The following is a 15,410-nucleotide window of genomic DNA, read 5'->3' on the forward strand; positions in this document are numbered from 1 at the left end:
AAAAAAAAAAAAAATTAAAATTAAAAAAATAAGAAACGGGCTCAGAAATGCTTCCCTGGCAAGCACAAGGACCTGAGTTCTATCCCCGGTTCCGCCAAAAAAAAAAAAAAAAAAAAAAAAAAGAAAAAGAAAAAGAAACGGGCTCAGGATGAAGGCTCTGGGCTCAATCCCCAGTACTGTTCAAAATGACAAAAGGGCCAGCTAGATAGCTCAGCAAACTAAACACCTGCTTAGGCAAACACAGGAACTGGGGTTCATGGTGCAGGCGTGTAATCCCAGCACTGGGGAGGCTGAAAACAGGAGGATAGTTAAGAGTCTGAGCTGTGTAATGACAGCCTATACCAAATACATTAAAAACAGCAACAACAAAAAACTCGAGTGTTAGCTGGACACAGTACACACACTATAATTTCAGCTACTCAAGAACAGAGGTAAGAGGATCATAAGTTCAAGACCTGCCTGGTCAGTGTAGCAAGATCCTGTCTCAAAAGGGCTGGGAATATAGCTCAGTTGACATGTGAGGTCCAGGGCTCAATCTCAGTCCTGGAACTAAGAGAAAAAGCGCATTAGCTATTACTGTAAGGCACTCTAGGCCCTACCCTAGGTGGCTTTGTGCCTGCGCCAGCCCCGAACACATCCTCTTTGTGGACCCTGTGATAAATGGGAACTACCCCAAGGTGGATACTTTCACCCACTGGGACACTGCCCTGGACATTCCCCGGGGACATCAGCCTGGGCATGCAGGTCTACTGCCCCAGGTGCTGAGACACAGACGTGGCCGTCCCTCAGCCTGCCATACCGTGGAGGGGTGCCCAGTGAGGGCAAAAGCAGTCGGTCCTTGTCTTTGTTGAGCTTCAGAGTCTGTACCCCAGTAACTGTCACTGCGGACATGGGACTCAAGGGATAGCATCCGTGAGCCCCTTAGCAAGCAAAAGGACCCAAGTCCAGCTTAGGGGCAGATGCTGTGCTGCTAGAGCCACGGGGGCCTTCTCTCAAGAAGGGACACACCAAAGACTGCCGGAGAAGAGTGGTGAAACAGCTAGGCGAGAGGGGAGCTAGCCGGCATTCGGAGCAGAAGGGCCACAAGTGCAAAGGTCCTGTGGCAAGCCTGAGGGCCTGTGCAAGGGGATACATGGCCAGATGAACGAAGCAAGGGGCATTCATAGCAAACAAGGTGACAGGGACTGCCAGATGGTGGCACCTTCTGAAAGGCGAGCAAGCTGAGAACAGAGGCATCGGCTTGTGAGGGGGGCAGGAAGGAATGCAGGTTTGAGGCCTGGTGCCATTGAGGTGCTGGGAGGTAGGACTGCAAGCGGGAGCCAGGTGAGGCTGAAACTTTGGGATTTGGGGCTCAGGGCACAGGGGTCGTGTGGTCCTGCCACAAGCAAAGAGTGGGGAGAGAACAGGGGCCCAGACTGAATTTTTGGGGACTGGGAACCAAGGAGAGGCCAAATTGTTTAGGAAGCCCCAGGAGCAGGGCCCCGGGAAACAGGCAAGGGCTATGAGTGGACACATGGTGGCCCCGTGTGTCCCGCCCCTCCACATCTGTCTCACAGCCTTTGTGCTTGGGAGGCAAGTGTTGCTCAGGTTTTGTATAGATGGGTTCCCTATCCTGACTGGGAACCCTGAGACTGGGGTAGTGGGGGCTGGGCAGTGGGCTCCCCATCTGCGGGAATCCCCCCAACCCTGCACCACCCCATCCTCTTAGCTTCAGAGCCTGGAGCAGGAGAAGGGGCGCTGGCGGGTGGAGAAGGCGCAGCTGGAGCAGAGCGTGGAGGAGAACAAGGAGCGCATGGAGAAGCTGGAGGGCTACTGGGGTGAAGCCCAGAGCCTGTGCCAGGCTGTGGACGAGCACCTGCGGGAGACGCAGGCTCAGTACCAGGCGCTGGAGCGGAAGTACAGCAAGGCCAAGCGCCTCATCAAAGACTACCAGCAGAAGTACGTAGCAGGGGCTGTGTCGCCCCTTGGGGGGAGGTCCCGGGTCTGCATGCTGAGCGCCAGAGCGAGCACCACGCCAGACCTCAGAGCCTGGGAGGAGCCCTGAGTGTCCCGCACGGAAGTCGGTCCGCGCTCTGACCGCTGCCTGCCTTGCCTGTCCAGGGAGATCGAGTTCCTAAAGAAGGAGACTGCACAGCGGCGCGTTCTGGAGGAGTCGGAGCTGGCCCGGAAGGAGGAGCTGGACAAACTCCTGGACAAGGTGGGGTGAGGGCCTGGCATCAGAGCCCTTTCCCAGCTAGTACCACCTGTGGGGTACGGGGGGGGGGAACTCGTCCTCACCTAGGGGAGCAGAGGGGCAGGGCCCATGTTGCCCAGGCCTAAGACCCCGCTACCCCAACTTTGTTTTCCAGATCTCAGAACTGGAAGGCAACCTGCAAACACTGAGGAATTCCAACTCTACTTAACAGGAATCATTCCTTGACTGGACAATAACAATCCCCTCCCGCTGTCCTCGCTCCCCTGTCCTCAATACCTACCCCGCCCCCTACCAGCCTGGGGACAGGTGCCCCGACTCTCCCCACCCCTCCACCCCACCTCCCCCAGCTTCAGGGACCAGAGGGCCCATTTCACAGGCCCCATTTAGGTGGCCCAGGCAGACAGTGGTGGCTGGAAGGGCGGCCTCCTGCTTGCCCCTTGGGGCTGAGGCTCAAGGGCCGAGGGAAGCCAAGGGCTGGCCTGGGTGGCGGATGGACACAAGGACCTGCAGACCAAACTGCCAGACTACAACCTCCAGCCTTCGTCTCTGGACTGGAGTGGGGCTGGGGCTCCCCCAGCATCTCGCCAACTGGAGGCTGCTCCCTGCCTGTGGGGCTCCTGGGGGTCCCTGGGTCTCTCGACTTGAGATTCTACCTTTGTGGCCCTCCCTGTCCTGTATCATCGTGCTGTCTGTCGCATTCTGACCCTCCCACTTGGGGGTTGCCTCAACACCTCCCGTCCTGCTCCTTGTCCCAGGAGGGATAGAGCACCCCACAGCCCTGAGGCTAGGCCTGGCCATGCACTGACTTCCCTTGGATCCTTGTGGAAAAGGGGTGAGAGTAGAAGGGGAGAGTCCAGGACACCCGGTCCCCAGCTCCCTCTTCCTGGAAAGGGCAGCACCCTGACTCCCCGTGCCTCCCCACTCCCAGGTGCCAAATAGCCATAACCTCCTCCTGGAACTATTCCTTCCTCTGGGGTCAGGGGGTCCTGGCTGAGCCTGGCAATGCCAGGGAGGAAAGGGGTGAGCTTGGGGGGCCTGGGCCTTGGCAGCAGCAGCTTTTCTCAGTGGAGAGCCAGATGCGTGCAGCCCTACCCACCGTACCCTCCCCAGGGCCACACCTGGAAGCCTTGTGTGGACATCACAGGGATTCAGCCTCAGCCGCCCTTCAGTCCCTTCCCCACACTGAGTTCCCGAATTTTGACTGGAGGGCAAAATTTTACTACTCATCTTTTTGGAGACCAGGGCTGCCCCCTGGTGGCAGCCTGCTTTCTAAGTGAAATCGACTTCCCCATTTTAATCTTAAATTAGGGCTAGGACCAAGGGAGGTGAAACCTTACCCTCCTCTATAAAATCCATTTTTCCCACTCCCTCTTGCCTCTGCCCTGAGCCTGGGTTTTGGTTCATTTTTTAAAAATCGACCCTGTTCCATCCGTCTCAGTTTCTCCTTGACCTCTGTAAATAGACCATACCATCGATCAGTATTGCCCATCCCTTCTCCTTTTTGCCTTCCCCCCAAAGTACTGGCTGTCTCGGTGCCCCGCCCATGCGCTTCGCCCGGGCTGATGGAGGGGCGGGGCCGCGGGCGCTTCGCCCTATCCCCGGGGAGGACCCCGTCTCTGTATATAATATATATATGTATGTATTGTTCCCGGTTTTGTACGGACCACGCCCTCTGTCAGGTCGTCCCCATAAATGCAGCCCCAGAGCCTCGATACCTGGTTTCTTGATTCGCTGGAGCGGGAGGGCTCAAGGCTGCCTCACCCCGGATACCCCTACAGTGTCCTAAGGTCTTAAACAGATCTTGTCCGTGTCCCCTCTGCCCCGTGCCAGCAGCACCAGCCTCAGTGCTAAAGGGTCTGGGAGTGATGCCAGTGCTCAGTGCCAGCTCTGGTGGGTCAGAGGTGAGGTGGAGGAAGCGAGAGACCCACAGCAATGCCCTGGTGCCTGTTATACACTCAGGACTGAAGCAAGCTTGAGTCCTGTGGCCCGCCTCAAGCAGATACTTAACCTTCCCAGCCTCAGGACCTTTCAGGATCTCCCTGGGTTCCTAACACCCCAAGATGAATGGCCTGTACCCAACTCCGGTGATCCCTGAGGTGGCACCCTCTTGGGGGTGGCTTTGTCACACTAGTCCCTTTTCCTCCCATGTCAAAGTCTGGTTTCTGGTATTTTCCCCATCCTAGACCTACACCCTGGGGTCCTTTGGCCAAGCACCTGAGCATCACCTGGAGAACTAGGGACAGTGCACCTGCCAGTGGATTAAGCTTGGGAGTGCCAAAGACACATCCAGGTGCTGAACCCATAGGTGCAGGCCCGTGGTCACAGCATTGAGGTCCCGAGAAGTGACTCAGATGGGCCTTGCTGAGGCGGAGAGATGTGAACTGTAAGCCTTTGCTGCCATCCAGGTGGTGTTCTCTTGTCCCCAGCTGTCCTGTACCCTAGTAGAGGGGCCTTGCACAGATGTTCTGAAAGATGAGTGAGCTAAGAAGCCCCTTGTGTAGCTGGAGATAGCTCTGCTGGGTGTTCTTGGTCCCACGGAAGGCTTGTTACATTAGCTTTCCTGTCACATCCCAGTCCCCTACACAGGCCACCTACAGTTCTGAGGGGCTTGAGCAGGTTTCCCATAACCCCAACATCTGCCTTAGGGGAGAGAATTCATATAAAATGGGGATTTCTAAGCTTGGAGGAGCTTGGGTTTCCCTAGTGACAGGGTCCTTCCAATTTGTGTGGCCTAGCAGGCATCCTGCCCTGCACCCTTTCCTGCCTGTTACCCTCTTTACATCCCCTCGCCAAGCCCTGGGGTTCTACAGGGCTGCAGAATCAATTCCCCACTCCAGCCCATACCTACCTCTCAGCAGATGCTTGCAAAACCACATCCTCTTTTGAAGACATTTATCTGTGGTACTGGGGGTTGAACCCAGGCCACACACATGTAAACACTAGGCAAGTGCTCTACCACAGAGCTACACCTCCAGCTCCCCACCCCTTTTTTTCGGTACTAGGGATCAAACTTGGGACCTTGCCCTTGCCAGGCAGGCGCTTATGCTGCTGACCTATCTCCCCATCCCACTTTCTTAATGGTTTTATTTTTAGACAAGATCTGAGCGTGCTACCCAGACTGGGTACAATCCTGCCTCAAACTCCGGAGAAGCTGGGATTACAGGTGTGGGCCACCATGTCCCGCAAATCACATATCACCTTTAAAGACTCCAGACATAACATTAAAGGTGGCCACCAACCTGTCCCTAGGTTTCCAGTCTAGCCAGGACCCAGTGCTGTCAGCACACACCCACCCCCTAAGCTCACAGATCTCTTGGGGGCACCCTCAGCCCCTGAGGGCATTCTTTCTTCGCCTGCAGTGCCACTTTCCACAGCTCTCGGCTTGCAGACATGAGGTAGGCTGGGTAGTGCTTGCATGGTGGAGTGAAGTACACTCCCTGCCAACTGTGCCAGTCCTGCCAGAGGGTAGCTGGCTGCTGGCGATGACATTACCGCCCCTGGCTGGCCTGCCACCAGGTCCAAGACTGAGCTCATCCATCCCCACCCCCACTTGTCTCCAGGCCTCCCTGCATCTAGCCAAGACCCACCTCCACTCTGGACCCTCCTTCCCTCTCAATTCTTTGTCCAGCCGGCCTTCACCTCTTGTCAATTTCTTTGGTCCTACATCTTGCCTAGTTCTCAGTCTGATCTTCAGTCTTAGGCTCCCTGATCCCTTCTCTCAGCCTCCTGAGAGGGCTCCCTGCTTCTGGCTTGCGCCTGGCATGCAACCTGCTCCTCGGGAGGAGTCAGCCCCAGGTTCCTCCTAAATGCAGATCCGAGCACGTCCTTCCTTTGGTAAACTTTTTAAAAAGACGCTGCTGGTAAAGTACTACAAACCTTGTCTGCACCTTCCACCCCCGTGGCCATGGCTACGGCAGGAGAAGCTACGCATCACCTTTACAAATTCTCCCTGTCCCCAGCCCTAGGCCGGGTCAGGAGCGCTCCCAGCGAAGCATCGGGCGTGAATCAGGGCCCGCTACTTGTCCGCACCCTCCCCACAATCGCCCGTCGCGGTCCTCTCCATCCTTGGTACCCGAGCTGGCGTTTCTCTGCGCGTTTGTTGAATGAATGAATCAAGAGTCCTCCCAGACCCTGCGGAATAGGCGAAAGCCACATGGGTCTCAAGGTAGGGCGGCTTGCCCCACCGCCCCCACTCACCCGCGCACATGCGGGGCACAGCGTCTCCCGCGGTCCCACAAGTAGCTGCGACTCGCGGTCCCCGGCCGGCCTTGCGCCCCCACCCCTCGCTCTTTGTCTCGGGGCGCTCGGCCTCCCCATCGCCCCCCTTGTACGGAACCGGGGACCCCAGCAGATCCGAGGACGCTAGGCGGCAGCGCGCATCCGCTTGGCGGGCGGGCACAGTGGGGGCGGGGGCGGGGCGGGAGGTGGCGCTCGCGTGCTCCCTCCCGCTCTTGCACACACACGCGCACCCTCACACACGCGCACACACACGCGCGCACGCACGCACGCACAGAGCATCCTCTCGTCAGGTCTCCCGGTCCAGCCCCGCCCGTGCCTCCTGCTTCCTTCCCGCAAACCCTTGCCCTCTGTCCCGGCCATCCTAGCGCTCGGTTCCTTCCAGCTCGGCTCCGGGACCCTCGGGTAGGCCCCACCCCCACCCCGGCATGGAGCGGATCGAGCCGGCCCGCAGCCCCCCGCGGCCCGGGTGACTGCCCCCGCCCCTCCCGCCGGCCCCGCCTCAGCACCATGGGCCTGAGGGGTTCCCGAGGCGCCGGACGGTGAAGATGACCGAGGCTGGAGGTGAGGGCTGCACGGGGGAGCGGGACTCCGAGTGGGCTTGGATGGCTGCAGGCGACCAGGGCCTTTCTTCCCGATCCCTGGGGACGGCGCAGGCTAGGGAGCTGGGCTGTCAGGGGAGGGGGCGGAGATAGGATTTGTGTCCCTAATCCCCTCCCTTCGGCCCCAGGGAAATTAATAAAAAACTGGTGTGGGGGAAGGGGACGGGCTTAACTCCTCCTAGCCCGGCGTAGAGTTGGAGAGAAACTGGTCCCCCCTGTGTTGGGGAGAGGGGGCCCCCAGGGTGGACAGGCTGTATGTCCCCCCAGCTCCTCCAAGGATCTTGGATGGGTGTCCGGCGCCAGCAGGCGTGGGAGGGGCACGGCCTCCCTAACCTACTCTGTTGCCCATCCCGCCTCTCCTACCCCTTCCCGCCTGTCTTTCCCAGTTACACTTCTCTCCCTCCCTCCTCCCTCTCCCTTCCTGGGCCCCTTTCTTTCCTGTGGCTGCAGGGCAGTGGTTTCCCTCCTCTGCCCTCCTGCACTCCAGCCCAGGGCGCTCAGAGCCAACAGCTGGGGTCTCCTGCTGCCCCAGCCGGCGCCTGACTCGTGGCTCCTACTCCTGTGCCTCCCCCCACCCACCCTGCTGGGCGCCTTTTCTTTCTTTTCTTCCTTCTTTTGGGTTCCAGCTAGGCTTGAGCTCACCTGCTTGCATCCCTCTGGCCCAGAGAGGGTCAGAAGCCACTGATGCTCCCTGGGAACTCTGTGTGTGTGTGTGCGTGTGTGTGTGTGCGTGTGTGTGTGTGTGTGTGTGTGGCACACGTGTATGTAGGACTGGGAGACAGGGGTAACTAACTCTAGGGCTCAGTTTTGGAAGAATTTTGGATGGCTGGAGGGACCCGGCCACTTCCCTAGAATTCCCTGTGGGATTGGCAGGGAGGGTCCCCCCCAGGACCTATGAACGGGAGCTGGCTGTTGGAGGGAGCAAAGCAGTTTGTGATGCATCAGGATGCAGTGGGTATGGGTGGGACCTGCAGGCCACCGCCCCCTCGGGAGTGCCCTCCAGCCACAAGCAGGTCTCAGGGCCTCGGTCCTGAATGAAGGACCCATGGCTGCCCATTCTCGGGTCTAAGACAGGAGGTACAAGGCTGTCCATGGAAAGCCTCCATTCCATGGGGAGAGGCAGTCCCTAACTTCATGGTGTCCCCTGTCCTCAGAGAGAGAAGACCTATGTAGGGGATCTGTGAGGTACCTTAAATTCTCCGTTGTGGAATGGTTGGGGATGGGTGGAGTTGGAAAAGGTTATTGTTGACAAATGAGAGGAAGGAGGGCTACCTAGGACAGCTCTCTGCAGGCAGCAAGGAGGACCTTGTCAGAGGAGGCATGACAGTCCATCTGTGGCATCTGGCTTGTTCTTAGGGAAGCTTTTCCTTTGGACCTGGCCTTTCTGGATGGGAAGAAATGTTTAGGTCTTGGCTAAAAGTCTCTGAGAACGGCAGGGGGCAGGTTCTGGAGGTGCTGTACGCCCCACACCTGATTTCCAGCTCAGCCCCGGATCTGTAGTCTCAGACTGCCTGATTCCAGCTGCTGTGGGCCCTCTTGCTGTCCTCCACCCCTGTCCCCTCTGCAGCAGGGTCCTTCCGCAAGAGCACTCTCAGAATTGCATATCATCCCCCAGGATGAAGCTGAGAGGCAGGACACACAGTCAGGGAGGAGTTCTTCTTCATCCCTGCATCTGAGTTTCCACACCTGTAAAGGGGGGGAGGCTGCTAGGACTCCAAGCCTGGCCAGCTCCCAGCAAGCACAAGTCTGTATAGTAAGGGAGGAGGAGGACTGGAAGGCATACGGCCATCCTACAGACACCTGCCAAGTGGAGTCTCTGGGCTGGGGACCTGCCTTTCTCTTGGGGACCTGAGTGTCAGAAATAACTAGAGAGCACATCTCAGGATGCAGTGTCCCCTTCCCCTAAACCATCAGTGGCTCCGGAAGTCCTTCCATCTCTCCTCATCCTGTTTCCCCTACATCTCCAAGGGAGCCTGCTCACTCTGTGTCAGCTGCCTGGATCCTGCTTCCTTACATGGATGGATGGATGGATGGATGGATGGATGGATGGATGGATGGATTGGTAGTTGGGTGGATGGATGGGTGGATGGGTGGGTGGATGGGTAGGTAAGTGGATGGATGGATGGATGGATGGATAGATGGGTGGGTGGATGGGTGAATGGGTGGATGGATGGGTAGGTAAGTGGATGGATGGATGGATGGATGGATGGGTGGGTGGGTGGATAGATGGGTGGATGGATGGATGGATGGATGGATGGATGGATGGATGGATGGATAGATGGGTGGGTGGATGGGTGGGTGGATGGGTAGGTAAATGGATGGATGGATGGGTGGATGGGTGGATAGATGGGTGGGTGGATGGGTGAATGGGCAGGTGGGTGGATGGATTGGTGGATAGATAGGTGGATGGTAGATAAATAAATGGTAGGTAGGTTGATGGAAGGATGGATGGAACAGCCTGGTTCTGATCCTATATTTGACATTAATCTGCCGTGTGATCTGGGGCTGGCCACTCCCTCCTCTTTCTGTGCTTGTAAAATGGGAGGATTGAATTTAATAATCCGTACAACTTCCCTAGACTTGATGTTGGACAGTTGATGATGCCGTTTAGGGGATGCTAGCAGTGCAGAGGTCCGAGACAGTGGAGGGACACATATAAAGGCAACAGCTGGTTGGTTTTGAGCAGTGCGCAAGACTCAGGCCTGCCTCAGCCCTGGACTTGCTTCTACTAGGCCCTTCTGCCTAAGCCTCTGCCCGAGTGAGCTCCCTCCAGTCTGGGGGAAGAGCCCAGTGGCTTCTCTTTCAGGAGAAGAAAGGGAAGGGAGAGGAGCGGAGGGGAGAGGAGCGGAGGGGAGAGGAGCGGAGGGGAGGGGAGAGGAGGGGAGCGGAGGGGAGCAGAGGGGCCAGTGGACCAGGAGCAAGTAGCCCACAGCACCTCTCCTCTCCTCCTGACTCAGCCAATTTGAACTTAGTTCTCTCTCTCTCTCTCTCTCTCTCTCTCTCTCTCTCTCTCTCTCTCTCTCTCTCTCTCTCTCCCTCTCTCCCTCTCTCCCTCTCTCTCTCCTTTTTCCTCCTTTCTCCTGACTTTTTTTTTTTTTCTCCTGACCTCTTAGCTCACTTGAGTCATGGCTTCTTCAAAACTCCGGGACCCTGCGGATGAGGTTTTTGGTAAGTTCTGTGTGTCCTGTCTGTCTGTAGCACTAGTCACAGCCATAGGGCACATCCTTCCAACATCCTGGACCCTGACTGGGGCAAGGGCAGACCTGGGGGCAGGGGTGCTGTGTGTGTGAAGAAGTTAGCCCACTTTCCACACGAGGAGTGCAGGATGCAGAGTGCTGAAGTGGCTTGCTTTAAAGATTACATGGTAAGAGGCAGATGTAGTGGTGAGCGCCTATCCCAGTCCCAGGAGGCTGAGGCAGGAGGTCTGCCTTTAGTTTGGCCAGCTTGGTCTACCTAGTGAGTTCAAGGCCATCCTGAACTGCGCAGTGAGACTGTGACTCAAAAACAACAAAGGTTGCCATGGCTGGAACGTCACCCGACTCCCTGCTCGGGGCTCTGTGCTGTGCCCATGCCTACTCCAACCAAAAAACAGGTGTGACATCCAGGCTCATCCTGGGGGACACAGAACCTCACCCTAATGGCTGTGCACTGAAATCACATGCGGCACACGCCTAGTCTCCAAGCCCAGAGAAGTCCCCTGATGCACACCAGTGTGGACCACTGTCCTCCCCACCTGTGCGGGAGACAAAAGCCCAGCAGGGCGGAGCTCCCAGCAGGCCTGGCACAGAGGGCACTGGGCTTGGCTGGAGGGAGGAGACCCAGGAGATGTGCAGGGCTGAGGGCTCTTGTGCCTGGACAGCCACAGCACCTCCCTATGCCCCCATCCCTCCTTTCCTCTGTGCATTTTGTCCCTGCCAGGCCAGGACCCTGGCTTCCCAGTGCCCTGGAGCTCCCACAAACCCTAGGCCTCTGTGGCTGCACACTCCCTACCACCTATCCTCTGCCCCAACCCAGCCCTTCCTGTTTTCCTTCTCTCTGCTGAGGTGGCTGGGCCCAACTTCCTGAGGTAAAAGGCAATTAAATATTCATTACTCCTACTGCCCAGGAGGAAGAGGAGGAGAGGGAGGAAGGGGGGTAGAGAAGGAGCCTTTGGCGTCGTGGGCTACCCCTGTGCCTCAGGACCCCAAGCCCTCTGGAGTTCCTCTGCTGTCTACATTCTCCACCTTAAGGTGATCTGAGGGCCCAGAGTTGGGAGCAGCAGACCTTTCTCCCTGGCACGGGTAGGCTGAGCGCCAGGAGAGAGAGAATTCTGAGAGTGCTGCCCCCAGGAGCCAGGAGACCAGACCTCATCCTAACTCTGCAGCCAGACCAGACCTTTCCACTCTGAGCTTCAGTTGCCCACCCAGGACATGAAGGTTGGACTCAGTCGCTCCCATCTCTTACTGCAAAAAGGCTATCTCACCGGGCGTAGTGGTATACCATGATTCCAGCACTCAGTGTACCAGGAGACTGAGGCAGGAGGATCACTGCAAGTTCGAAGCTAGCCTGGGCTCTGTTATGAGTTCAAGGCCAGGTTCTGAACCACAGAGTGAGGCCCTGCCTCAGAAGAAGAAAGAAAGAAAGAGTGGATGGATAGACGTGGCATACACGGTGGTTGTGCACCAGCCAGGTTGCTTGTCTTTTTTATTTTTTTTAGTATTTTTAGGGAAGGGCCTACAAGGTGTTCAGGGTCTCACTACTAGATCAGACTCATAGTGATTCTCCTGTTTACAGCCTCCCAAGTGCTGGGATTACAGGTACACACACCACCACGCCTAATCTCCAGGCCTGGGGAATCAAGCCCCCAGCCCCTGTGCCTGCTTACAGGCACTTTAATCCATTGAGCTATTTGGCCAGCCCTTAGATTGCTTGTCTAACCAAAACCAGGACCAGGGAGATAGCTTAGTGGAATAAGTGCGGCGTGCCTGGCAAGTACAGGGTCCCGAGTTCAATCCCCGGTACTGCAAAACAACAACAACAACAAAAGTAAGCAAAACCAGCTCTTGTCAGCTCTGTACCTTTGGGTACAACCCCGCCCTCACCAGCTGCCCCAGGGGTTCCTGGAGTCCCTTGTTTCTTGGGTACTGTGAGGTTTGAAGGAGCTGCAAAGTGATTTTGCAACACCTAAAGCGGGGCCTGGCACAGGAGGGAGGAGCACAGCATGGCGCTGCCGTCACTCCTCTGCAGATCCGGGTGTCCTTAGCCCCTGCTGCTTCTGTGTCAGAGGTCTGGGAAGGACGGAGCCCTCCCCAGCGCAGCCCCAGGGCTAAAAACACATGTGAAGCACGTGCCGCTGAGACTGGCACACAGCCGGGGCCCAAGACAGCAGCTGTCCTGCCAGCCGCTGCCCTTCACCCTGCCAGCAGAGTCCCACAGAGCCCCTGGCTTGAGCCGCGCTCTGTGCCCGGGAGAAGTTGGTGCTTGGGATAGCAGCCGCTGACAGAGGCCTGAGCTGGGACACTCATGTCCGGAGGGAGGCGACAGGCTGGGCTCCGTGCCGTTGGGAAAGGCCAGTCAACGGAGATCTGTTCTGCCATTTGAATAGCATTTACTAAGCAGCTTCTATGTCCCCAGCTGCTGCCTTATGCCTGCGGTGGTAAAGAAAACCGAAAAAGCTGTCCACGTGGAGCTGCTATTCTAATGGGGAGGAAAATAAATAATTTAAAATAGGTGTACAGCAAGCTATGCTGGAGTGTGCTGAACGATGTGGGGAACAGAACTGGAGTTTAGAAGGTATGGGGAAAGCTGTTAGAAACTGAGGTCAAAGCCAGGGTGGTGGCGCACATCTGTCATTCTAGTACTCAGGAGGCTGAGGCAGGAGAATTCCTTGAGAGTTCGAGACCAGCCTGAGCTACAAAGTGAGCTCAAGGCCAGCGTAAACTGCATAGTGAGACCCTGAGAGACAGAGGGAGGGAGTTGGGCGGGGGGAGAGGGAGAGGGAGAGGGAGAGACAGAGACAGGGACAGAGACAGACAGAGAGACAGAGAGAGACAGAGATAGAGAGACAGACAGAGAGAGAGCGAAATTGAGAGGTCAGAGAGGGCCTCATGTGAGCAAAGACCAGAGGAAGTAGTATTCCAGAATTGTGTAGGAATCTGGAAGGAGCCCCAGAGGAAGGCAGCAGAACATGTGCAAAGGCCCTGGGGTGCGCTCAGGAGAGAGAGAGAAGCAGCAGCTCAGAGAGACGAGGGAGGCACAGAACAAGTCCGTGAGGCCACCGGAAAGACACTGCCTCGTAGTCCACAAGATGGACGGCCCCGGAAGGCGCGGAGCGGAAGAGTGACAGAGCTGACAGGTTGCGTTAGGGTCACTCTGACTGCCGCTGTGTGTTGAAAATAGACTTGCGCATGGGGAAGGGAGGCTGCAGGAAAAGCCGCTAGGAGGCTTTGTGTAGTGGACAGCAGAGGGGATGCCGACCTGTATTGAGAGACTCCTTGTACAGAGCGGCTCCTTGATGCCCGGGAAGTTTGTATTTGCAATCCCATGGAAAAGTTATCGGAGGGGGCTGGGGAGATGGCTCAGTAGAATAAGCACTTCCCTGGCAAGCACAAGAGTCTGAGTTCAATTCCCGGTCCTGCCAAAAAAAAAAAAAAAGAGAGAGAGAGAAAAGTTATCGGAGGGCCTGAGAGATGGCTCGCTGGTCTAAGTCACCTGCTTAAGCAAGCTTAGGCAATCCTGCAGGGACCTTGGTTTGATCTCCAGCACCACAAGCTGTGCCAGCCCTACCCCCAGGGTGGGCTGAGCCGGCCACAAAAAAAAGAGAGAGAGAGAGAAGAAAGAAAGAAAGAAAAGTTATTGGAATCCTAGAGAGTTAATTCCAACCTACTGATATCGGTGCGATGACCAGCGGGGACCTAGGGCTGAACCCAGGTTTTATTAATTCATGAGGAGGGGAGTGGCTCGGGGTGAGTGACTGAGAAGGTGGAAGCAGGCGAGCGCCCAGAGCTGGGTTGGGTAGGCGGCCTGACCTCTGCATATGCAGAGAAGGGCTAAAGAAGGGCATCTGTGCAACACAATTCGAGGCAGGACAGAATGTTTTGGGGTCGGTGCCTCAGCTCTGATGGGAAATTTTTTTCTGGGAAGCCACAGTCTCTTATGTCAAGGCTCCATGCCAGCCGCAGAATGGCTCGGACTTTCCCACCCAGCTCACACACCAGTCATGGGCGCCACAGGGCGGGGCAGCACTGCCCTGTCACCTTGTTTCAAAGCCTACCATCAGCACCTCGCTGGAGTGATTTGCATGGCTTAAAGCCAACTGAGGGGATAAGGACAAGTCCTGGCCAGCTCTGGGCACATCAGCTCGTGGAAACGGAGCCAGGTTTAGCCAAGGTGGAGATAACTGCTCTTGTTTCAAGGAGAATCGTCTGGGTGGTCTTCCTCAACCTGAGCCAGGGAGACCACAGGCTCTCTGCCTTCATATGCAAACACATAGGCATGCGTGTAAGTATTGTGTCTCAGAAAATCTCAGACACGCAGCAGCAGGAGGAGGGCGTAGGGACCTCTGCCACCCATGCCTGCACCATCACCTCACCTCAGGCATGTCACGCCAGGGCAGGCTCATTTCTCCCCTATCTACCTTCAACCCCATCACCCTGGATTATTTTGAACTTGATCCAAAACATCATATCACTTCCCCATAATTAAAAAAAAATTATGTATTTGGTTGTTGTAGGGTGTTACTACACAGCTGGGACTCGTGATGATCCCCTTGCTTTCAGCCTCCCCAGTGCTGGGATTACAGGCATGTGCCACCCCCCCAACTCTGGCTGGCTCAGCCTGCGCTGGGGGCAGGGCTGGTGTGGCATGTGGTACTGGGGATCCAAACCCTGACCCTGTGCTTGCCTAAGCTTACCTAAGCTTTCCTAAGCAAGCGCTTTAGTCCACTGATCTATCTCACCAGCCTACTTCCTCATAAATATTAAAGCGCACCTAGTTATATTTCAAAAGTAGAGCCAGGCATGGAGGTGCACGCCTGTAATCCCAGCACTTGGGTGGCTGAGGCAGAAGAATTTGAAGTCAGCTTGGACTATACAGTGAGTTCAAAGGCCAGTCTGAACTACATAGTGAGACCCTCATTTCAGAAAGAGAGAAAGAGAAGAGGAGGGGAGGGGAGGGAAGGGGAAGGGAGGGGAAGGAACAGGACCTGTGGCTAGATCAGTCTCCAGGATCCAAGTGAGTGCTGTCTGGATGATGGTGGGGGAGGGTTAGACTTAGCCACTGAAGGTGGGGATGCTGTTCTCCTGGATTCTCCAGGAAGCTGGAGATGCCCGCTGGCATCCAAGTGCAAGTGTCAAGCAGATGGTTGGATACAGGAGTTACCAACTGGAGCTGGGGCTGAG

General features: G+C 56.5%; 2 protein-coding genes across 2 annotated transcripts in view; both read left to right on the forward strand.

The window, feature by feature from the left end:
• Positions 1–3,841, forward strand: part of Ppp1r9b (protein phosphatase 1 regulatory subunit 9B) — a 13,579-nt gene extending 9,738 nt beyond the window's left edge. Inside the window, exons 8-10 of the mRNA XM_004633634.2 lie at positions 1,709–1,938; positions 2,101–2,197; positions 2,349–3,841. Of these exons, the coding sequence (XP_004633691.1) occupies positions 1,709–1,938; positions 2,101–2,197; positions 2,349–2,402 (381 nt within the window). The 3' untranslated portion in view covers positions 2,403–3,841. The remainder of the gene's footprint in view (positions 1–1,708; positions 1,939–2,100; positions 2,198–2,348) is intronic.
• A 2,824-nt stretch (positions 3,842–6,665) lies between these two features.
• The window catches only part of Samd14 (sterile alpha motif domain containing 14), a 14,381-nt gene continuing 5,636 nt past the window's right edge, over positions 6,666–15,410 (forward strand). The window contains exons 1-2 of the mRNA XM_004633635.1: positions 6,666–6,994; positions 10,146–10,200. Coding sequence (XP_004633692.1) covers positions 10,158–10,200 — 43 coding nt within the window. The 5' untranslated portion in view covers positions 6,666–6,994; positions 10,146–10,157. The remainder of the gene's footprint in view (positions 6,995–10,145; positions 10,201–15,410) is intronic.

This window comes from Octodon degus, unplaced genomic scaffold (genome assembly GCF_000260255.1).
Source record: "Octodon degus isolate 3935 unplaced genomic scaffold, OctDeg1.0 scaffold00056, whole genome shotgun sequence".
In the NCBI taxonomy this organism is placed as follows: domain Eukaryota; kingdom Metazoa; phylum Chordata; class Mammalia; order Rodentia; family Octodontidae; genus Octodon; species Octodon degus.